This window comes from Carassius gibelio, chromosome B17 (assembly GCF_023724105.1).
Source record: "Carassius gibelio isolate Cgi1373 ecotype wild population from Czech Republic chromosome B17, carGib1.2-hapl.c, whole genome shotgun sequence".
NCBI lineage: Eukaryota > Metazoa > Chordata > Actinopteri > Cypriniformes > Cyprinidae > Carassius > Carassius gibelio.
In genome coordinates, this window is record NC_068412.1 from 11,996,835 (window position 1) to 12,019,594 (window position 22,760).

General features: G+C 35.6%; 2 protein-coding genes across 3 annotated transcripts; one reads left to right on the forward strand and one right to left on the reverse strand.

Moving 5' to 3' along the window:
* The first annotated feature begins 122 nt into the window (after positions 1-122).
* Positions 123-20,551, forward strand: LOC127976588 (disintegrin and metalloproteinase domain-containing protein 17). 2 transcript variants are annotated; one of them, XM_052581124.1, is made up of 19 exons: positions 123-539; positions 951-1,089; positions 8,207-8,340; positions 8,432-8,520; positions 8,619-8,796; positions 9,318-9,448; positions 9,573-9,659; positions 11,662-11,775; positions 12,876-13,017; positions 13,098-13,189; positions 13,257-13,409; positions 13,498-13,697; positions 14,584-14,687; positions 14,772-14,906; positions 15,288-15,415; positions 15,519-15,597; positions 15,688-15,776; positions 16,546-16,602; positions 18,299-20,551. In XM_052581124.1, the coding sequence occupies exons 1-19, from the start codon at positions 425-427 to the stop codon at positions 18,626-18,628; spliced, it is 2,496 nt and encodes an 831-aa protein (XP_052437084.1). In that variant the 5' UTR covers positions 123-424; the 3' UTR covers positions 18,629-20,551. The 2 variants fall into 2 exon arrangements, with proteins under 2 accessions (XP_052437084.1, XP_052437085.1); XM_052581125.1 differs by lacking the exon at positions 18,299-20,551 and adding an exon at positions 16,845-17,322 and having other exon boundaries at positions 137-539.
* On the reverse strand, positions 20,068-22,698 carry iah1 (isoamyl acetate hydrolyzing esterase 1 (putative)). Its single transcript, XM_052581126.1, has 6 exons — positions 22,332-22,698; positions 22,210-22,262; positions 21,975-22,117; positions 21,725-21,886; positions 21,129-21,250; positions 20,068-21,050 (listed from the first exon to the last, which is right to left on the reverse strand). The coding sequence occupies exons 1-6, from the start codon at positions 22,392-22,394 to the stop codon at positions 20,877-20,879; spliced, it is 717 nt and encodes a 238-aa protein (XP_052437086.1). The 5' UTR covers positions 22,395-22,698; the 3' UTR covers positions 20,068-20,876.
* Positions 22,699-22,760: the final 62 nt, after the last annotated feature.

The following is a 22,760-nucleotide window of genomic DNA, read 5'->3' on the forward strand; positions in this document are numbered from 1 at the left end:
ATTTATTTGCACGTATTAAATTTTGTTTATCACGGTGAGTAAAAAAAAAATCTCAGCACTACACCGGAAGTACATTTGAAAAGTAACTTTAGAAAAAATACAAAATAAGGGTGCCTTCTTCCGGGGAATTCAATCGTTGCCCGGAAGTAGAGTCGGCGGAATTCCTCCTCAGATTGTTATCGCAGCAGAATCCAGCGCGAAGGAAGAGCAGTCAGTGTGAGAGCGGCTGAAAGCTGTGTTTATAGACATTCAGCGTTCAAAAAGATCCCATCCTTTGTATTTTGGTATTTAAATTCCTCTGTCATCGTCGTGTTCAGTAAGCGAACAGAAGGTGGTCGTGAATGTTTGTAAATAACGGACAGTAAGTTAGATGTTGACAGATCCAGGCGTGGTGTTTTGACAGAAGTGATGCTTCATCGCCAGAATGGAGTCTTGGATATTGTATTTAGTGCTATTAGCGCCACTTTCTATCCACTGTGCGGTGAAACCAGCATCTGTTGAAGAATACCTGAGAAATCAGGAAGAGGAGCACGAGTTTGGTAAGTTAACGTTACTCTTAGAAATTCGTTCAAATGGGCTTAGATACAAAACGAAATATACCAAAACATCTGGGGATATTTGGGGGTTGTCTGGATTGGTGAGTCCACTCTTGCTTCCTTTTCCTGTTTAGACTCAGCCATGACAGCTTATCTGAGTTCATTTCCTCCTACATGGAAGCTACTGAATTTGCTATTTAATTGCAGTTTAAATGGATAAGACATTCACATATAATTCTCTTGCAGTGGAAACTGTACAGTATTATGTAGTACTGACCAAAAATGTTTAATTGTTATATTTGAGTAATATTTAATCTTTAGATATTGTTTTGGGATTTGAGACGTTTAAATGGTGTGTGGATAATAGTGGTATTATGTAGGACTAACGGCATTTATATGCTTCACTTCATCCAGATGAGCTCAGCTCCATGCTGTCAGACTTCGATGTGGTGCCTGCATCAGATCTCCAGCTTCACTCGGTCAAGAAGAGGGACATTGATGACGTGTCCCGATCCCGTGTGGAGCGGCTGGTCAGCTTCACAGCACTCAAGAGGTAAAGCTGTCAGATCAACACACAACACTCTCTTACTATAACACTGCGAAAGGCACTAAATAAGGAGACTTTAAGTCTGCTAAAGCAGATCATGTGATGATCATGGCTTTTCATTTTTTTTATTATTATTAATGATTAAATTATTTATTTTATTATAAAATACTTAATCTATTTATTGTTTGTTTGTTATTCTTCTTTGTTCCTCCTTGATTAAAAATATAATAATACTTTTTTAATAATTTGTATTTATTTTTATATATTTATATATGTGTGTGTGGATACACATAAACATTTTTTTTTATGTTATTCATCTGTGGACATCCCTGATTATTTTTATTTATCTATATAATATATAAAGTGTTTCACATTTCACATAGAGCAGCTGTTACTACACAGAGCCTTTGTTAACTGAGAAGATGCGCCAAAAAACGCTGAAAATGAAGTGGATTTGCGCATCTTCTCTATTAACAATGGCTCTGTGTAGTAACAGCTGCTCTATGTGAAATCACACACCTGATGGAATTAACCGCTGATTAAATAACCGGCTTTACTGACGAGATGCGCATAACGATCGGCCGGTCGTGATCGGAGCAGCCCTAATTTTTTTGTTTGTGCTCCCTGGGGTCCGTTCTTTGTACCTCGCTGAATACATCTGAGATGGTTTGAAAGATGCCAGATTTTCTAATCATGATAACTGGTCTCTGGCTAATTTGGTTCGTCAAACAATTTGCGGATTTGATTAAAATATTAAATTTATCGGAGGCTACTCCATATTCTTGTGTTCCACGTAAAGGGCAGATGTATCAATACTAGAAACAATGATCAGCAATGCAGCGATTGGCTGGCGGCAAGACAGCAACATAATGATATCATATAAGTAAAAAAGACACCTGACGAAAAACAAATTTCTGGACCTTTAGAAGGAAACCGCCAAGCGAATAAAACTACATAAATGTTATAATAGATAAATGAAATGTTCACTGTTAAAAAAAAAAAAAAATATTAATATATATATATATATATATATATTAGTGCTGTCAAAATTAGCGCGTTAACGCATTCGATTAATTTGAAATATTTAACGCGTTAAAAAAAAATAACGCAATTAACGCGGTTGCAGTTTTTTTTATTTCCAGTTGTGGCCTATGTGTGTTCAACGTGCAAAGAAATATGGATAAGACCAAGGAAGGACTTTTAGACGGAAAGTTTCAGTATAAAACTCTGCCGGATTACTCTTCAGTCTGCCACAAGAAACATTTTCATTTAGTCTGCCACAAGAAACAGCAACATTAAAATAACGAAATAATTGTGTAGCGGAGTATTTTTTGTACACAGTGCCGCGAACTGTCAATCACTCCTGTACGCGTGCATCACTGTCCTCCTCAGCTGCAGCAACTTGCGCTCTCTCTCTTCATCAAGCTTTAAAACAAAAAGGGGACAAAAAGATCATATTATCTTTGTGCCTAGGCTATAGATTAATTAGATAAATGGATATCTAAATTTGTGGCTTGCCGTCTACGGTATTTTTTTAGAACTTAGAAAAAAGATGCTGCAGCCAATGAACAGCCAGCGGGGGCTGCAGGACGACTCAACCTCCGCAGACAGTTTTTAATGTTTATCAGACAATAAATACTCAAGATTTTGCTTTAGTATAACTCACAACGAGTTTCACACACCTTCTCCGGGCACGTTGAGTTGTTGACACTTAACAGTGGGAAAAGCGACACATGCGCTATTCACTTGTATAACTTAAGGGTGAATGGGTAATGTAGTTTCTGCTCTGGGTGGGATGAATTAGGAAGCTTGCATTGTGAAGGGCGCTCTGAAAATCGGCAGTGCAGGTAAAAGATTAAAACCTCTATTAAAACAGATGTCCAAATGAGCGTACCGGTACGCTACAAGCACGTTCTGGGCGCACGGAGAGGTGGCGGTACGCTCAAGAGCTATATTTGGAAGTGGCGGTACTGAGTACGGGTGTGTACCGGCCCACTTAAAGCACTGGCAATGACTATACTTTGGAATTTTTTTGCAGTCCACTTAGAATTCAACATGGAAATCATTTTTGTTTTTTATTGGCATTGATTGTTTTGAAATTCAAATGGTACTTACATTTCTGTGTTTTTATTTCTGTAATAAATATGGCTTTCAAGCCAACAGTTAATTTGGAGGATATTGATGGTTTATTGCAGGTATGTTGTTTACATGAGAAAATCTGTGTTACAAGTTAAACAAAAATTCCAATAAACAATCATATTTTGAATTTAAATAGTTTCTTTGTCTTGAGTTTACATTAATTATTAACATTTTAGATTTACATATCCAAAAAGTTTCAGTCTTTTAATTGCGATTAATCGCGATTAATTTTTAAAAATTGTGCGATTAATTAGTTAATTTTTTTTAATCGATTGACAGCACTAATATATATATATATATATATATATATATATATAATAATAATAATAATAATAATAATAATAATAATAATAATAATAATATAAAAAAATATTTATTTGTTTGTTTGTTTATTTATTTATTTTACATAATTCCCAATTATTTATATTCACGATTTCTAGTAATTGTACAGACATTTCATTTTTATTTTAATGTTACAATAAGCAATTCATTTAATTGTATCCTTGAAGCAGATTTGTTACTTGACAGCATTAATTAAAGTTTATTAAGAGTCTAGATCATCTGCATCTCTTGCGCTCCCATCAAGCCACTCCCATAATATCTGTCATCACTCAAATTAATGCACGGCTCAGATGAACTGTGTGGCATGTGTGTAAGACTCCAGTACAATCATAAAGTAATTATTTTATGATGAATAAATCTTTCAGTGTGTAAAACTGTCTGTTTCTATAGTATTATATAGACTTCACAACATAATTATATTATTTTTAAATGCATTTTTCATTTTAATTCATTTTAAATGATTGTCCCTGGATCAGTAGGATTCTCTTGTAATAAAGTAGCAGTGGTTTAGCGGTAGATTTTACAATAAGTGTATTTAAGTGCATTTTAAGTAAAACGTAAAATTGAAGAAAAATAATCTTAATGCAAACAGAGACAAGCATATCCCCCCTATGGAAACAAGACTAAATATATTTTGTCTTTTTTTATGTAGAAAATGCATTTTGATTTAGGAACTTTTTGATATTTTGACTGAAGACAAGAAGACAAGTACCTTACAAGTAAGAAAAGCGTTTTTTGCAGTGCATGTATTCATTCATTGCACATATTTTTAGGGATGCACCGGTTGACCGGCCATAAAACGGAACCGGCCGGTTTTTGCAGAAAATACGCGATTGGCAATTGGCCGGTTTTTGGTCTTTTCTCTGCCGATTTTTCCGGAACTTCTGCTCGCATGCACAGACTACATTGTAATCGTTCGCTATGTCATTTGTGTGGAAGAGTATGTCGAAATCTGTGCGCAGGAAACAGACAGCCGATCAGTACTGGAAATGCAGAGTTTCATGTCTGAGGCACAGATAGCAGGAAGCGATCAGCCGTTGGTGTACTGGTGCACAAATAAGAGCCTTTCCTGCGCACTGAAGCTGCGCAAGCTTATACTGTACCGGTCCGCGCCCTGAGCACGAGTAGATCGTGAAGAGATGTTCAGATCAACTTCTCACGTGTTGGATGAGAAACGAAACGGACTAAACCGTGACACAACAGAATTGTTTTTTTGTTTTGTTTTTTATTAGAACTTGTATACACGTCTGAAAAGCCAAAAATAAACGTCAATTCTGCATTAGGATGATTATTTTTAGTTTACCTTAAAATTACATAGGCTTAATTTGATTTAAAAATCACCTGCTGTAGCACACTGAAAAAAAGTGTTTCATTCAACCAATTAAAACATTTTAGGGTAGGCTAATGATTCACATTTATATATTTTTTTTTTTACTTGAGACAATAAGTTATTTATTTTTCATTGGCTGAAGATATATAGATGTGAATCATTACCCTATATATACTGTTTTTTTTTTTTTTATTATTGGATGAATAAAACACTTTGCATATTTGATTCATTTGCACCAACATTATTTGATTTTAACATTTTGGAAAATGTATTTATATACCATACTTTTATTTAGTCTCACTGGTAAATACCTTTTTTTTTTTTATTTAAAACCAAATTTAAAAACTAAAATACTGAATGCTGATTAACCCCTTAACTGTCACTCATATTTTTGAACATTGACTTTGTAGTGCACGATCCAAGATTACATTTTTATAATTCATGACTGAAAACATTTTGTAACATGATATTGATGTACCATTTACATGGTAATGCAATTTCTGATTTTAAAATGAGTTTTAAAGGATGAATTTTGAGATTTTAAGTTTTCAGTTGATATATCATTTCTCATGATTTCTAAAATGTGATAGAGAAAAAGGCAACAAAGAAGTCTTGTTTTTTTAACAAAGGTCAAAATTCCTATTATAATGTAGATTTTTGAGGGTGCACTCTTGTCATAAATTAATCTATTACTTTTCCTACATAATTTTAACAAAAAACATTGATAAAATCCAACGATATATTGTTTGTCAAGATTAGATTCGATTTAATTGTAATATAGTGAAGTAAATGTAGACGTCCCAGAGAGCGGACTGGTGACAGTTAACAGGTTAAGAAACATCTTATTGAATGTGTTGATTGTGGTGTTTGGATTGTAGAATGTAGTTATTGTCTTTAATTTCACATGGTTACAGTTAAACTTTTATTTAAGGCCAGTTCTATGTAGTTTCAACCCAATTCAAAAACTAAATCTAAATGCTGATGTCTGTACCATCTATGTTTGTATTGAATGTAGGCTACTTACTGTGCAGTTACTGCTGTTAATTTAAGATGGTTACAGTTATTGTTTTCAATAGCCAAAAGCAAGTTTGGCCTATTAAATACAAAATATGTTGTTTATGCACACTTTCCTTCTTTCCTGTTTGATAAAAAGAAATCGGAAATCGGTATCGGAATCGGCCAGTTTGCTTGTAAAAAAATCGGTATCGGAATCGGCCATGAAAAATCATGATCGGTGGATCCCTACATATTTTCATCGTGCAGACACTGTCAAATTGACAAAAATGCCATCTCCTCTTAAACCGTATCCCGGAGAAGAGGAGGCTGCATACATTTTTAGGGATTTTTAAAAAATAATTTTTTAGGGAATAATTTTTGCTGCCGTATACACATGCATATTCATTTGAGCGGTCGCATTTTAAATGGTAGTTTTCTTTCAAACTTTGGAGATGTTGAGCACATTATTAAGGCCGCTGTATGCAAACTGATAAGAAAAGGATACGTTGCTCTCACGCTCTTTCTTCGAATTTTTTCCTGGGCACAAATCCGTCAGAGAGGAGTTTCAACGGACTGTATGTCAGTGTTGGAGAAATCGGTTTAAATGGGGCTTGCTGCCACCTCAGGAAGTAACCCAATAATTAGAATTTCCTTCAGGATTTCCAGTGTGTTTGGATGCATATTCCCATCATCAGATTACTGTATGGAATGATGGGATGCTAGATGGAGGGGTAGTAGGAGTTATATGCAGTAACCACCACCACAGCTGTTATATAATCCCAAATAATTTACAATTTGTTTGGTCTTTTTTATTTTCTACAAGTACAAATGCAACAGTTATTGATTTTCCTTTTGGGATTTTTGACCGTCTCCTCTTCATCTGTCAGTGGTGCTGGTGCAGGTTCTCTCACCATTTTGCGAGCCTCTTCCTTCTTGTTGTTGACTGAGTACAAGTCAGTCATTAATTTCATTACTCTAATTAAGAAATGTAACCGGTCTGATTAGGGAATATGTAATAAGCCTAGGTGAAAAGAGCATTAAACCTGCTACGTGGAAAAACCTGTTGCACACCGAAATGGACACTGATTGATATTTAATATGTCAAATGTTTGTAAAGTCATGAAGGCTACACCCATGAAACGTTTATGATTTAAGCTTTACCTTGCTTGAATTGTGTTTTTTAGAGGCTGCTACATTTTTTCTTTTTTCTTTTTTTGCAGTGGGATAGCATGAAAATTAAAATTAGTAAATTAGTTAAATAGTTTACCGTTTTTACCTCTGATATTATAATAGTGATTAAGAATTAAAGTTTTTTATTGACTCTGAAGTATGTGGAAGTCTTTTTCAGTGATGTTGCCATGGTGAATCCTAATATCAGAGCTTCATTGATCATGACTTCTCATAGTTGTGGTTAGGATTGTGCGATATGGGGAAAATATCTAATTGCGATTTTTATTTTTTATTTTTTTGACCGAGATTGCGATTTTTAATTTGCAAAGACAAGCTTCAGCTCAATATTGTCAAATAATGTGCAGCACAGTATGAGTATCATTACCCATTATATTTTTTTCAGCAGACAAGATTATAATGGTATAACTAATTTTATAGAATTAACTTAGTTACTGAATTTCACTGGATATATATATATTTTTTTATATAAATAAAGAACTGGAAAGTATTACATGTAACACTGTATTTGGGATTTTAAGAACAAGTGGAAAATGTTAGCAAGCAGTTAGACTGAATTTACATTAGTTTTAAATGCAGAGACAGGCACGAGTCGACGAAGGTTTTCCGCGTGCGTCGAGCCTCATTCATATTGCCAGATGCGCTCGTGGAGATTTGCGGTGCAGGGCTGCGCGAGAATATATATTTTATATAAGAATTTAATCTATAATTTCTTGCCTGTTTTTATTGCTTTATATTAATTGCTTTTTTTTGTGTTATTCCTTTCTGATCACCCTGGTTTCTGTAATAATTATATTATGTATTTATGTTTCAGTATATTTACTTTTATTTAATTGTTTAATGTATTTATATTTTTATTTTATTTTAATATTATTCTACATATTTTTATCTATTTTTCTGTCTGTCTATCCATCTTTGTGGCTATCTCTGTATTTTTTTAATAATTGTATTTATTCATTCATTCATTCATTTAGCAGGGTTTTTATTTTATTTTACAGTGTTAGTGTTTATGCGATTCTTCTCTAGACCTCGGACCTGAAGAGATCACAATTAGAGGCTTGTTTTTTCTTTAGAGTTTCACTGAAATAAAAACATCTCGTATTCTCTTTTCAAAATCCCTTTTCAAAGGCACTTCAAGCTGTACTTGACAACCAACATAGACCTTTTCACTGAGAACTTCAAGGCTGTATTCTTAGACAAGAATGGAAAAGAGGACCAATTTGACATTCAGTTACAGAATTACTATAAAGGACACGTAGTGGGTAAGACATAGGATGACAACTGAATTTTCTTGTTTTTCCATCTGTGATTGATTATCATACATCGACATATTGTTGTTTGCTGTCTCAACAGGAGAGGAGCACTCGCGTGTGCAGGCACACATAGACGGGGAAGAGTTTTCAGCCCACATTCTTACTGAAGAGGGTGAATATAATGTAGAGGTAATTTGTTCAAGCATGCGTAATACTTGAAAGCATTCAGTATTCATTTCACAATATGCATTTTTACTGAATGTTTAGTGTATCTTGTCTTTGTTTAGCCCTTGTGGCGGTTTACAGAGTCGCCTTCTGATGGCCGTTTGCTGGTGTACCGTTCAGAGGACATTAAGAACATCAGTCGACTGTCCTCACCAAAAGTGTGTGGATATGTGAATGCTGATGCTCAGGAGCTCCTGCCAGAAGAGGCAAGAGCAGCAGGACTGATGCAACAGGAGGAGGGTGTGTATTTGTATTTTTTTTAAACCACCAAATGAACTCTCAGACTTTATGGAATCTAGTTTAATTGAAAAATGTTGTCTTTAAAGGTCATTTTGTTTTTCAGTAATTTTGAGACCGACATATTCAATTATAATAGCAGCCTATAACACACAATAGATATTCAGCTTTCATCACATGCTCATGATGAGCGTGATGGTCACTGCATGAGTGTGTGGAGGAGTTATACATCAGTCTGACAAAGCCAGCCCATTCAAGCATGTAGTCACCCAGCAGTGACCTCCTTCTATAAGAACTGAACATAGTCTGGAGACATTGCATAATAATACAATTCAGGAACTTCATTCTTTGTCCTACATTATCATTGTCATGGAAGCCCCCCATTGTGTTGCTTTAAATTGTGTAGATCCATTTATGGATGTTGATGTAATTAGAATTATTATATTTATTATTATAATTATTTGGTGGATTCGTTTGAATTGGATGGTGCAGCATGTTTAGATGCTTTAATTTCTTGAATGCAGAGCCTCACAACATAGAGAGAAGATCTACACACGACCACAAGAAGAACACCTGCCAGCTGCTGCTCGTGGCAGATTATCGCTTCTACAAGCACATGGGTCGTGGAGAGGAGAGCACCACCCTCAACTACTTGGTGAGCAATGCAAATGAAACGCACTCAATGTAACTGGAAAACAGAGTATACAACAGAGCAGTTTGTTGCATATAAACACCATATCATCAGATTAAAAATGTATTGAGTTTTGTGTGTCTTACAGATTGAGCTGATAGACAGAGTGGATGATATATACAGAAACACATCCTGGGATGACGAGTTTAAAGGCTACGGTGTGCAGATTCACCAGGTCAGGGTCATCCTTTTCTGTTCTCATTATAATTTAGCTTTTTTATTTCAGTAGATGAGTTTTGTTTTCCTAAGAGTTTTCACACTGTGTTTAACCCTGGGTTATTGTCATTCTAAATCCAGCTTTTAACTCTGGGTATTGGTACTTTTCACACTTGTATTTTAGAAGCAGGTTAGCTTAGTCTAAATATATTTAAACTTCTTATTCTAACATAAAATGTCTTTAAAGTTGTGTTTTGGGCTATTATGCTTCAGTATCTGTTAAAGGAACTAAAACCGAAAGCACAATATGGCTTAATCCTTTCATGAGCTCAGTTTTTTCGTCATGTTTCAAGGTGGAAGTGTGCACTTTGCTCATATGATCAGCTCTTGAGCTAATGTTTTCCGCGCCTCAGAATGGCTCTGTTCACAGTTAACTAATTTATTACGTGTGCTGTGAGTTTAGTGTGTGCTTGGGAACACAACAACCACCAGTTAGGCTTTATTTCCGTGGCAGATGGTTACAGCATTTCACTAGCTTTATAGTGAGACACGTTTTTGTAAGCAAGTTTTCACTGAAGCTGGAGTTTTCCTTTAATATAAAAACTCTACTGCAGTTTCCATTTAAATAAAAGTATGAATTGCTGACTGCTAGTGGTTTAAATTGATAACTGCACTCCAAATTCAAAATCTCTTTCAAGTGTAAAAATTAGGAATTACGTTTTTTTTTAATTTCTCTACTGTAGTGAAAAGCAAAAATGATATACCTATGAAATATTCATTTTCATTTATTTTACAGTGCAATTGTATTTGTGAAATATGGCTATTTCTGTCATTTGTTGTTATTAGTATTATATCCTTATTTGTTTGACTTTCTAAAACAACTGTGTGAATCTAATTTAGACTGAGATCATATATCACAAATAAAAATAGCGTGGAGTAGCTTTTAAAATTCAGGTACAAGTCCATTCACCTTTTTCTTACTAAAGTTTACTTAGTTAAAACATGGGTTGGAGCTCTTTATTTCGAACTATCATAGTGCATTAAACAGAGGAACTGAAATTTCAAATGTACAAAAATGTTTTCTTCCAATTCTTCGTCTTTTTTAAATATCGCAATGAATACCGTATTGTGGACTTCATATCACGATATTATCGTATCATGAGATTTTGATATTGTTACATCCCTACTTGATATCCTTTTAAACTACAAATGGAATGTTCATGAGAAAAGTAATCATGTCTGATTTGTAAAATAGGGTCTTTTGAATGGATTACTGAAATGGTTCATTAAAGCGCTTTGAATTATTCATTGAAAAATCAGTGATACAGTTCTTGATTAAAACTCATTAACCGATGATGTGCGTTGAAGGTCATCAGTGAATAATGACTTGAAAGTCTGAAAAACATTGTAATTGTATGACTACTATTCCTTACTCAAAGCTCTCACATGGCTTCAGACGTGTTGCAATGCATCACACAAGTCATATGAACCACTTTTATGATGCTTTTGCATCTTTCTTAAAGCTTGAAAGCTGCATTGTCCATTCATTTTTACTGTGTGGGAAAGTCAACCAGAACATTATTCAAAACACCTCCTTTTGGGTTCCACAGAAGAAAGTCATATGGGTTTACAGAAATGTCGCAAAACAGTTCTGCTTTTTAAACTACTGATCACTAGTAGAACTGATGACCCTGAAGTCAAACAGATCATAGCAGCTGACTCAACTCTAATACAAAGAGCTTAATGTTAGTTTCAACTGACCACAAAAGTTTCCAGATTTTGTCACATGGCTCGTAGCAAACTCCAGGTGTAACTCAACATTGGACTTTCTCAAAAGAGACTTTCCTCTAACTGACACTTTGACTAAATATATTTCATGCTTTTCCATCATAACAGTGGAGGTCATGTGCTCAATGTTTTTTTTTTTTTTTTTTCTTCAGCTTCATTTCATTGTTCCGTGAGTCCAAGTTTTTGATCTGTGAGTGTTATCTTGCCGTCTAAGTTGTATATAAATCCCACAGATTATCATAAACAAGGAGCCCACAAAAGTTGCCAAAGGAGAAATTCATTACAACATGGATGGCAGCCCATTAGGAAGAAAGGATGGTGTGTGGGATGTGAAGAAGCTTCTAGAAGTAAGTGCAGTGTCCACAGAAATACAGTACACACAGGTCAAAATGTTATAATTATTCCACTACAACAGTCCAATAAAAGTAAAGTTTGTGCTTTGTATTCTGCATTGTATTAATAAGTAAGTTATTTTTTAGACAGTATTTCAAAACAAAGAATTTCAAAATAAACAAGTTAATATTTATTAGTTTTATCATTACAGTGTTTACCAATGAAAATAGCCATATATTTTTATAACTAGTTTTTGGATTGTATAGACCTACATACAAAGCATGCTTGTGTTTATGAATGTAAGTAAACTTGTGTTCATTAAAATCTGCTCTGGTGTAAATATTTTGAATGTGTTATACCCCGTCATTGGTGTTTGCGATCGTCTGAGGTAGTGTTGTCCCGGGACAAAAATTTCAAATTTACAATTGTGTTTTAATGTTTTTCTACAAGTTATATAATTATGAAAAACCGTAAACAAGTTTCATCCAAATTTAATTTGTCTTTTAATTTATGAAATTTAAACACATTTTATTTTTGGTAAATAAAGGGGATTTGCTATAATAAAATTAAAACATGGAAGAAATATTTTGTGATTTGTTTCTTTAAAAAATAAAGTTTTTTTTTTTTTTTTCAACAGTAGTAGCAGTATCACATACATTTTACTAAATAATAGTAATATTTAGTAGCACAATGCCTTTATGTAAAAATGAACTTTTAATGAATGCATATTTGTCATTTTAACTGAACTTAAGACTGGTGGTGATGCTTAAGATATTTTTAGTCATTGAGGGTTCCTGTAAAAAAAAAAAAATAGTAATAGATCATATGAATTATTATGAAAAGATAATAATGCTACTAATTCTATTACCATACTAACAATATACAATGCACTATGGATTGATGAGCTTCCGGGTTCATTAATATTAATCATGTTGTATGCGTTTGGTCAAACTGATTTGCTGATATCAAAACAGGGATGGTAATAGATGAACGCCAGCCAATGAAATTGCCATTTGCGCATTAGCCAATTTCACGAGTCATCATTTTGTCAGGAGCCCTGAATCACAAATTTGCAGACCCTCACTTTCTCAACTTTTTTCTGGCTTGTCTTTAGCAATTCAGTTATGACATCGCAGACAACGCCTCTACAGTTTGCCTAGCCCATCTCTTCACCTATCAGGACTTCGATGATGGCACTCTGGGTCTGGCTTACGTGGCCCCTTCCAAACAGGGATTGGGAGGACTCTGCCCTAAACGTAAGGATCTCTTCAACCATGATTAGTGGAATTGCACTCTTCAGAAGTGCTTGACCCTTCACATTCATTTTGTCTTCCAGCCTACTATCCATCACAATCCGTCAAGAGACCCAGCTACCTAAACACAGGCTTGACAAGCACCATGAATTATGGGAAAACTATTCTGACTAAGGTTTGCTTTAAATACCGCTGGCATCTTATATACTAGCAGGCAGCACACTGATGTTCAATCTTTCCAGGAAGCAGATCTTGTAACAACTCATGAGCTGGGACACAACTTTGGTGCCGAACACGATCCAGACAACATAGTTTCCTGTGCGCCCAGCGACGACCAGGGTGGCAAATATGTCATGTACCCTATTGCGGTCAGCGGAGATCACTTCAACAACAAGGTATTATCAGTCTCTACTGATTTTTTCCCCTTTACATGTAGTTACTTTACTTACTTTACTTACGTACTGGTTTTATTTTTTCCCTCAGCGCTTCTCCAGCTGTAGCAAGTTCTCTGTCAGTAGGACGTTAAGGCTCAAGGCCAATCAGTGCTTCAAGGAGAGGAGCAGTAAGCTGTGTGGGAACTCCCGTGTGGAGGAGGATGAAGACTGTGACCCTGGACTCCTTCATCTCGCCGATGACCCCTGCTGCACAGATAAGTGCAAATTCAGGAAGACGGCACAATGCAGGTAAAAGAAGATAACAGTGATAGACCAATATATCAGCATCCAGCAGCTGTAGATCACAGTAGTGACCACACACTGTTACAGTCGTCTTGATTTTCCAAGCATTTTTTCGATACATTTTATGGGGATAAAAAAAAATTAAACCAAAAAAAAAAAAGTCTTGAACCGACCAGTTCCGAAATGAATTCCAATGTTAACAAATTATTTTTGAAAATTATATAATTAATATTAGATGAATTCCATTCAAATAAATACACTTTTATAAGTTATTTTATGTACAATACATGGCATTAACAAATAGAAAAAAAAATAGAATAATTGAATAATAATTACAAAATAATGTGTCTGCACTATTTCAGTGTATTCAGTGAATTTAATGCTTTTATTCAGCAAAGATGCATTTAACCGATAAAAAAGACCGTACTGACATTTATAAGGCTGCAAAAGATTTCTATTACAAATAAAAGCTTTTAATCTTTGTTTATCAAAGAATCCTGAAAGAAAATGTATCATGGTTTCTACAAAAACATTAAGCAGCACTATTGTGCTCCACACTGATGATACAGAATGTTTGTTGAGCAGAAAAACAGCATATTAGAATGATTTGTGAGGGATCGTGTGACCCTGAAGACTGGAGGGATGATGCTGAAAATTCTGCTTTGCATCACAAGAATATATTATATTTTATAAATATTCATGGGAATTGAAATCATATAAGTAACGTTTTTTAGTTAGGTTTCATTATGCTGGCTGATGGCTTCAACAGAAGCATATTCCATCGACTGTCTCAAAAGGTTTCGAAGTCAGAACATAGTTTAAAAAAGGTTTCACTTTTAAGGGCATTGTTCTGTCGGTGTTTGTGGCTGATATTATTGTCTGTGACCCTCAGTGACAGGAACAGCCCCTGCTGCAAGAACTGTAGGTTTGAAAGTGCAGATAAGGTCTGTCAGGAGACCATCACCGCCACCTGCAAGGGCACGTCAAACTGCACAGGTTAGCCCAGAACTCTCCGATGTCAATGCAGCAGTGGACTGGATCCATTATATTTCACTTTCTTTTACCCTTGTGCATCTCTAGGCAACAGCAGTGAGTGCCCCGCCCCTGGTAACCTGGATGATAATATAGAGTGTGTGGACAAGGGCCGATGTCTGAAGGGCAAGTGTATTCCTTTCTGTGAGGCCCTGCACAATCTGGAGTCCTGTGCCTGTAATGGTAAATGTCCCAACACACCCTCCTTTCTATTTCAATATATATTTAAAAAGAAATGTATTCTTGTGATTCAAATCAGAACTTTCAGCATCATTACTCCAGTCTTCAGTGTCAGGTGATCCTTCAGAAATCATTCTAACAGCCTGGTTTGGAGCTGAAGGAATACTTCTTCTTTCTTGTTGTTATCAATGTTCATTTATTTTTAATAGAAATCTTTTGTAAAAATGTCTTTTCTGTCAGTTTAATGTGCCAATATCAGTATGAATTACTTAAAATAAAAATAAATACAAATCTTACTGACCCCAAACATTTGATAGTATAGATACAGACTTCATTATGAATGCAGAAGTGCTGAGTCTGTCCATGTGCTGTGATGTTTTTCAGAGACTGAGAACTCGTGTAAAGTGTGTTGTAGAAGCAAAAACAAGCTGTGCACTCCCTTTGACAGTGCTGGGATACATCTTTACCTGCGCAAGGGCAAACCCTGCACCGTTGGCTTCTGTGACGGGGCCGTGAGTACACTGCTTGGCTATGTTTTGACAATGATCATTTATCAGACTGAACAGGGTTTTCTGTTCACCAGCGTGATAAATGCTGCGGCCTTGTTCATTCCAGGGTAAATGCATGAAGCAAGTCCAAGATGTCATCGAACGTTTATGGGACTTCATTGACAAACTGGACATCAACACATTTGGTAGGGGATGATAACAGGGTGGATTTAGCTAGGACTTTTTCTCTCTGTTTTTGTAAATGCCAGTGGTGACTCTTTTCTGTCAATGTGCAGGGAAGTTCCTGGCTGACAACATAGTTGGATCAGTGGTGGTCTTCTCCCTCCTCTTCTGGATTCCTCTAAGCATACTGGTGCACTGTGTGGTGAGACCGATTTCACAGTCAATCTGTTTTTCTGAATTGATTTTTCTTAAAGGGATAGTCCACCCTGTCATTGTTTACTTCCAGACCTCTTTCACTTTCTTCTGTGCAACTCTATATTTCATGTATTTTAAAGCCAAGCAATAACTTTGTGTGTGGAAATAGTATGTTTGCATTATTTATACACTATTATAATATTCATTAATATAGGTTAGGGTTGAATAAGCTTTTCATTTTTATAGTTAAAATTTCCTTTTATTAAATTTGACTTTGTAATTTTAATTTACATATTTATACTTGTATATACTATTTTAAAGATATTTATATTTTAAAAGAGTATTCTTTAATTTTTTTTATACTTTTTCATTTAAATGTAAGTTTTGGTAATTTAGATATAGACTAGTTTAAGTTTTATAATTTTGTTATGTTATGGATTTCTTTTTCTATTTATTTTTATTTCTGTTTTAGTCATTTTAAAAGGTATTCATTGAAGTTTTCATCTGATATTTCCATCTTATTTTATTTCAATCAACCAATGGCTTTGTTTTTTTAATCCTCAACTGTTTTTAAAGTTCGATTCGATTCAGTAATAACACTGTGAGCAACAGACTGAAATGTGATTGTATTTTAGCATAATCTGATAATACTTCCACAGAAGTAATTATGTAAGTACTATAATGAGTGTAAATGATGACAGAATTGTGATTTTTGGCTAAACGAAACCTTTAAATTCAAGCCATTACGGTGATGGTTTCTCTTTGCTCATTAACAGGACAAGAAACTGGATCAGCAATACGAGGAAAACTCCAAAACCTTGATGTTCCCAAGTGTAAGTCCTTCTGTCACAAAACTACAACTCCACCATGGCTCCTCTCTCTCGCAGCGGAGATCAGATTACTAACAGACTAACAAACAAACTAAACCTGCTTTAAAATCATCCAGAACCCCAAAGTAACATCATAACTTGCTCACCCAGTTAGCATGGCGTCTTTTATCAGGGCTAGTGTGGGCGAGCGTGGCTGCAGATGTATGACTTGTGGCTTGTTTGCTCTGACCCTTGTGGAACTGCAGCAGATGGTGGTGGAGGTGTGTAGTAGAGCTCTCAACTCAGGTGAGTGAGCGAGTGTGATGAGTCGCAGCGCGCTGGTTGTGACGTGTCAGACGCACTGACTGAGTTGAGTTCAGCTTGTCCTGTATGTCTCGTGCATTCAGTGTCCCTGAGGATGTGTTGCCAGTTTCTGGTTCAAACGTGTTTTTGGATGCAGTTCAGTACTGGAGCGTTTTAAATGCACGGCTTTGAAAATCTCTTGATTCTGCATACGCTATGGGTGACCGTCTCTTCATTTGATTTGGTTCAAGAGATGTGAATGAACAGTTACTGATTTGTCAGATGCATATATTTTTTCATATTTTAACTCAAGTGTAGCATGCCGTTTCTGTTTTACATAGGGATGGGCATCAGTTTGTCTAGTTGTACTTGACAGATGAATCAGAATACTATATTTGTACTATGTAATGAAAATGATGTATAAATGTACCTTTCTTTATACATATGAATTATTTTTGTGTATTGAAATTGATTTATTAATGATTTGTTCTAGTTTTACCTATACTGTATAACTATAATTGTGTATTAAAATTGTCAAATTGATCAAAATTAGATCCTAGAGATGGTACAAAAGTTTGTTTTAAATATATTTGTATTGTTTATTTTTTATAAAAAAAAAAATATATATATATATATATATATATATATATATATATAATTTTTTCTGCCTGTTTTTGTGAAGACATTTCTGTAAAAGTGCTATTATAAAAATAAATATAAAATAAAATACAGATAATTAAATAATGCAAAAAAAAAAAAGCTGAATTAAAAGAAAATCCAAGTTTCAGTAAAAGTGCTATCATAAAAACAATATATTTTTATTGATTTATAAATATATTATTTGCTCATTTAACATAACAGAAGACCATAGAAAAACTAAAGAAATACACCAAAACCAAAGACAAACATGCAATGTGTTGTGCAACAAAATAATTTTATTTTTAAATGATCTTTCAGTAGTTGGTTTATTTAAATAAACATCATTCAGGTGTGTTTGCTGTTAATTCTGTCAGTTTTAAGATTGCATGTAAAAAATAGTTTAAGACCACTTTTTTTTTTTTCACTGTTCTGTTTAAATCAGTAGTTCTTAACCATCAGCAAACTTCCAAGGAGCCACAGGACAACTTAAAATGACTTTATTATATATATTTTTTTAGATATAACTAATTTATTACAAACAAAACAAAAAAAAGTGTAAACCTTAATAATTATATTTATTGAAAAATATACATTTCAAAAATACCTTTTAAAATCACAATTAATTTGTATGTTTGTATCTATATATAATAATCAGTACTTTTGATAATCAATCATTGCTGTCACTTCTGAGTACTCATGCCCATCCTTATTTGTGCAAGATGTTGTGAATACTACGATGAGTCTCTCTTAATCATTCCATCACATATCCTATTCTTAGAGTGCAGAGATGATGACCGGTCTGGAATCGGCGCCCATCCGCATCGTGAAGGCCTCTCATCCGCGACCTCATCCCGCACAGGAGACGCTCGCCGGCCCAGACCCTGCCAACCTCTCCGCCGGACTCAAAGCGGATCCGCTGCGAATGGCCACAATCGAGGAGGACCCCAGCGGAGACTCCTCTCACCTGGAAGAGGAGGACGGCTTCCGTCAAAGCGGCACAGCTGCCAGGTCCTTCGAGGACCTCACCGGACAGGCAGTGCCATCCCGCGGGGACAAGAGACGGCTGACGAGACAGGCGCGCATTGACAGTAAGGAGACTGAGTGTTGAGGACACTGGCCCATGTCAAAAATGACTTGAGCTGTGAGGATCAGGGTGCAATCAGGCTTCGTTTTGTTAGTGTATGTGATGTGTAAACTGCTGACACAATTCGGCTGGTTCTTAGAAATTTTGTAGCATTCCTTTTAATGCACAATTGTAGTTGAGTGCAACGTAAAAGCATGTCAGAAACTACCAAGAGAAATGACTTTGCATTTGGTCAATTTATGGAATAAATTGAACACCGCTTTGACCGACATTTTAGTTTGGCTGTGAAATACAACTCCGCAGTTTCAGAAGCCAGCAAAAAGACAAACGTCCATGAGTTCAAATGGATAGTTTATCCAAAAATGAAAACGGTGTTATTTTTTACTCGCCCTCATGCCATTCCACGCCTCCAGACTTTCTCTTGTGGAACCACAGATGCATGGAAGTCAATGAGGTCAAATATTCTTTTGGACCCCAGTGACTTTTATTGTATCGACAGAATTGTTCATAATATCTTCCACTGTAGAAAGTAAATAATACAGGTTTGAAAAACCCAATGTTTTAGCGAGAACCTTTCCTTTAATCATTTTACATTTGCCCTATATATGTCTGTTGTTACGGTTTAGGCAGTTTTTGTTGTTTTTAGAAAATGAAGTACAAATCAAAATAATATTTGGTGGTAATTGACAATCACAGGTGCTGTCCTTAGATCTTAAAGGGACAGTTCACCTTAATATTGAAAATGATGCTATCATTTACTCGTCCAAAAACCACAAATGAAGATATTTTTTATAAAGCCTGAGAGATTTCTGTCCGTCAATAAAAATGAATTCTGCCGAAACTTTTACACTTGAAAATGTTCGTAAAGATATTATACGAGTCAAGTGAAGAAAGACAATCACTTTTTACTTGCTTTCCATTTACCATAAATAATGAGCTCTTCATAGTTTGTGTGTTGGTCAATATTATAGATGAGAATCCAATCTAGCATTAAATGTCTGTGATGATTACAATTTCTTTGTCATCTTTTTGAAGTATGAGAGTTTTATGAGAATGGATTTTCGATTGGAGAGAACGCAGCTTTCGAAAAGTCTTGTGGGTTTGGAACGACAAGAGGGTGCAGCTTGGTAAACTATCCCTTTAACTTGTATTTAATAATCTTTTAATACAGTCAGTATGTGCCTTGTAACATACATCCAGTAGTGCAAATTGTTTTGTTTTTTTATTCACGAATACCTCACTAAAGACATGAGCAGCAGGAGTAATGCATGACTCTGTACTTTTAATGTTACACTGGTCGACTTGCTGAGAAGATTCAGGCTATGCATGTCCTATGCCATATGTTTATGAATTAAATGTCATGCGTGTTTGGAAACTGTAAGATGAAATGCAATTCATAATGAGTTTTATTTGACCAGTTCTTAAGGATAAATAAGATTTTATTTAAAAGAAATTGCACACAATTTTTTGCATTAAGGTTTGCTCAGTTTAATTTGTCCTACTATAGCATCTCATGTCATTTCAATACAACAGTATGAATATATGAAACACTGATAACAGAGCCGAGGGATGTGCATATTTCATAGATTTTCTCTTTTTGCCACTAAAACGGTTGTATAGATGTGACCAAAATGAACTGATGTAGTATTCCCCCACTGTGAAATATGACTTTAACTATTACAGTCGAATTTTAAGATCTTGTAAAGTTTTACTGTGCCATAAGTCGAATGACTAAATCTATATTTTGTATCGTTTCTTACTTTCCTGTGTATCAAATCAGAAGTACGGTAATTAAAACCTCTCACTTGGATGTAGACAGCTGTATCTGATCATATTCTGCTATCATTCGGTGTGTGTGTTTTCGATGTTTGGTTATGTCACATTTATTTAACATGTACTGTATTCTTGGGGTTCGAAGCCACATGAATAAACTGTCTCTACACTGAAGCGTTTCTGATTATTTTATGACCCTGAAAGAAAATACATTTGATTATTGCCAGAAGATCTAAAAGTCAAAGCCATTATTGTCCGTACTAAAAAGCTTTGTGAGTATAAGAAGCTCAAATCAGCTGGCCTCGCCAAAACATTGATCATTCAGAAATCGAAATATATTTTTGGGAGAAGATTAAACATTGTCTGTGACATCTGTGATTTCAAATCAAGTTGTGATTGGTGGATGGTTCATAAACAATGTATAACGATAAGCATATCCAAACATAAACAACGGGAACTGAATGGTGTTTTGCACGCTGTGCATCATTTGACCTGTGTTTTAATCACACAGTAAGCTGCTCTCAGGGCATTTTGGGTCCACATCCCCCCAGTAAGGCAGAATGAAGGGCAAATCAGTCACTCGCCTCTCAAGAAGTGTCCATAAATGCTCTGCCACGAACTGATTGCCTTTATCAGAGAGATGAAGTCCGTCCGAAAGATACACTGAGAAATCCTTAGGAGAAAATCACTAATTGTTGGTATTTTGTTTCTGATTTTTATATGTTAATTCACTAATTCACATGCGTGTTACCTGTCCGTCTTTTTGCATGAGCGTCCAGAGATCTAGAACATCCACGCCAGACTGTCCAGCAGCCTGAACGCAGGCCTGTGCGTACTGACCAGCCACAGAATTCAGCCGATTCAGAGCTGAACCTATATAAAAAAAGACCATTTAAACACACCACATGCCATATTCATTGTGTGTGTGAGAGAGAGAGAGACAGATAAAGAGACTGAAGACATCACTGTAACTAAATACTTAAGTTCTGCTTGCTCCACACACTATATAAACTGCCAAGTCATTTTAAAAATAGTATGTGAAACTGTATGCAGCAATACTTGTTTCATATAATTTGCTACAGTGTTGTCACATGACGTTTAATGAAGTGATCTGGTTATAATTTAAATTAAGAATCCAGCATGATTACCATATTTAATCTATTTGTTCAGACTGTTTAGAATAAACTTCATTATTTTAATTCATCAAATTAATGAGGTCATATGATTGCAGTATAGAATACTACTGTATACAACATTGCATACTTTTTCACATCCTATTTTCGAACACTACGCTGTGCAGCATGCAATACACTAGTATTGGACACCTAAATTCTGGCGGTGTGTCACCTTTTAGCAAGCACTCTTTCTCCCAGGCGGCTTCTTGAAGTGGTGGTGGTGTGATGAAGATGATCTTGTCATTGGACACCCCTATAGACAGCAGATATTTGACAATATCTTTCAAGTTCTCCGTGAACTCCTGGAGAGGCACGTGCTGCGCGGGGTTCTTGTCTAGAAAGAAACGTGTGTTAAGTGTCTCGTAGATAGTATCGCTGCCGCTGGAGTTTAGATCTTGAAATGACATGTGAAATGTTCTTGCCTTCCAATGCGCAATCATTAGCGCCGAAGAAGACGGTCACAGCCGCGATAGGAGCCTCAGAAATGGGCACGATTCGAGGAAGCACAAGCTTAGCCCACCGTGTGTTGTAACCCGACAAGCCTCGGTTTACCACGTCGCATTTTCTAATAAATGAAAGGGATGATAAAATCATCAGCTACAGCGGTATGAATGCAATAATACATCCGTTCTGCTGTCATAAAATCTGAAACGTTACCTGGCGAGTTTATGAGAGATTTCGGATCCCCATCCGTTCGCTTGAAACGCAAACTGAAACAAAAACATGGCATGTAAGGGTAAAGAACAAACCCCAAAGTGCCCTGTGTCCCAGACTGTTACCTGTGTTATTGAGTCGCCGAAGAGAATGACTTGGGGCCATATAACTTTCTTTAGTGTCGACATAGTAACTAGGAAGCAGCTTTTCTTTTACTGTCAATGTGGTGCTTCGTTTGTAAACGATTCAGTGCTTGATTCTTTGAATCGTTCACTTCCACGCACTGAACGCTTTGCGCGCGCCGATAGATGACTTGAGAACAAGCCCACTTACAATTCATTAAATAAATGAACCTAGCTTTGCAAAATTCATGTTGAGCCACTGATATCACATGGACTGTTTTACCGATGTCCTTACTACCTTTCTGGGTCTGGAACATTTCAGTTGCGTTACTGTCTATGCAGGGTCAGAGAGCTCTCCAATTTAATCAAAAATGTCTTCATTTTTTGTTTCGAAGATTAACGGAGGTCTTACGGGTTTGGAAGGACATGAGA

Coding starts and splice junctions, on each gene's coding strand:
- iah1 (XM_052581126.1), bottom strand. CDS start 22,394: ATGTCGACACTAAAGAAAGTTATATGGCCCCAAGTCATTCTCTTCGGC. Junction 22,263..22,331: donor TCGGCGACTCAATAACACAG/GTAACAGTCTGG, acceptor TTTTTGTTTCAG/TTTGCGTTTCAAGCGAACGG. Junction 22,118..22,209: donor ATCTCTCATAAACTCGCCAG/GTAACGTTTCAG, acceptor TTCATTTATTAG/AAAATGCGACGTGGTAAACC.
- LOC127976588 (XM_052581124.1), top strand. CDS start 425: ATGGAGTCTTGGATATTGTATTTAGTGCTATTAGCGCCACTTTCTATC. Junction 1,090..8,206: donor AGCTTCACAGCACTCAAGAG/GTAAAGCTGTCA, acceptor CCCTTTTCAAAG/GCACTTCAAGCTGTACTTGA. Junction 13,190..13,256: donor GGAAAACTATTCTGACTAAG/GTTTGCTTTAAA, acceptor CAATCTTTCCAG/GAAGCAGATCTTGTAACAAC.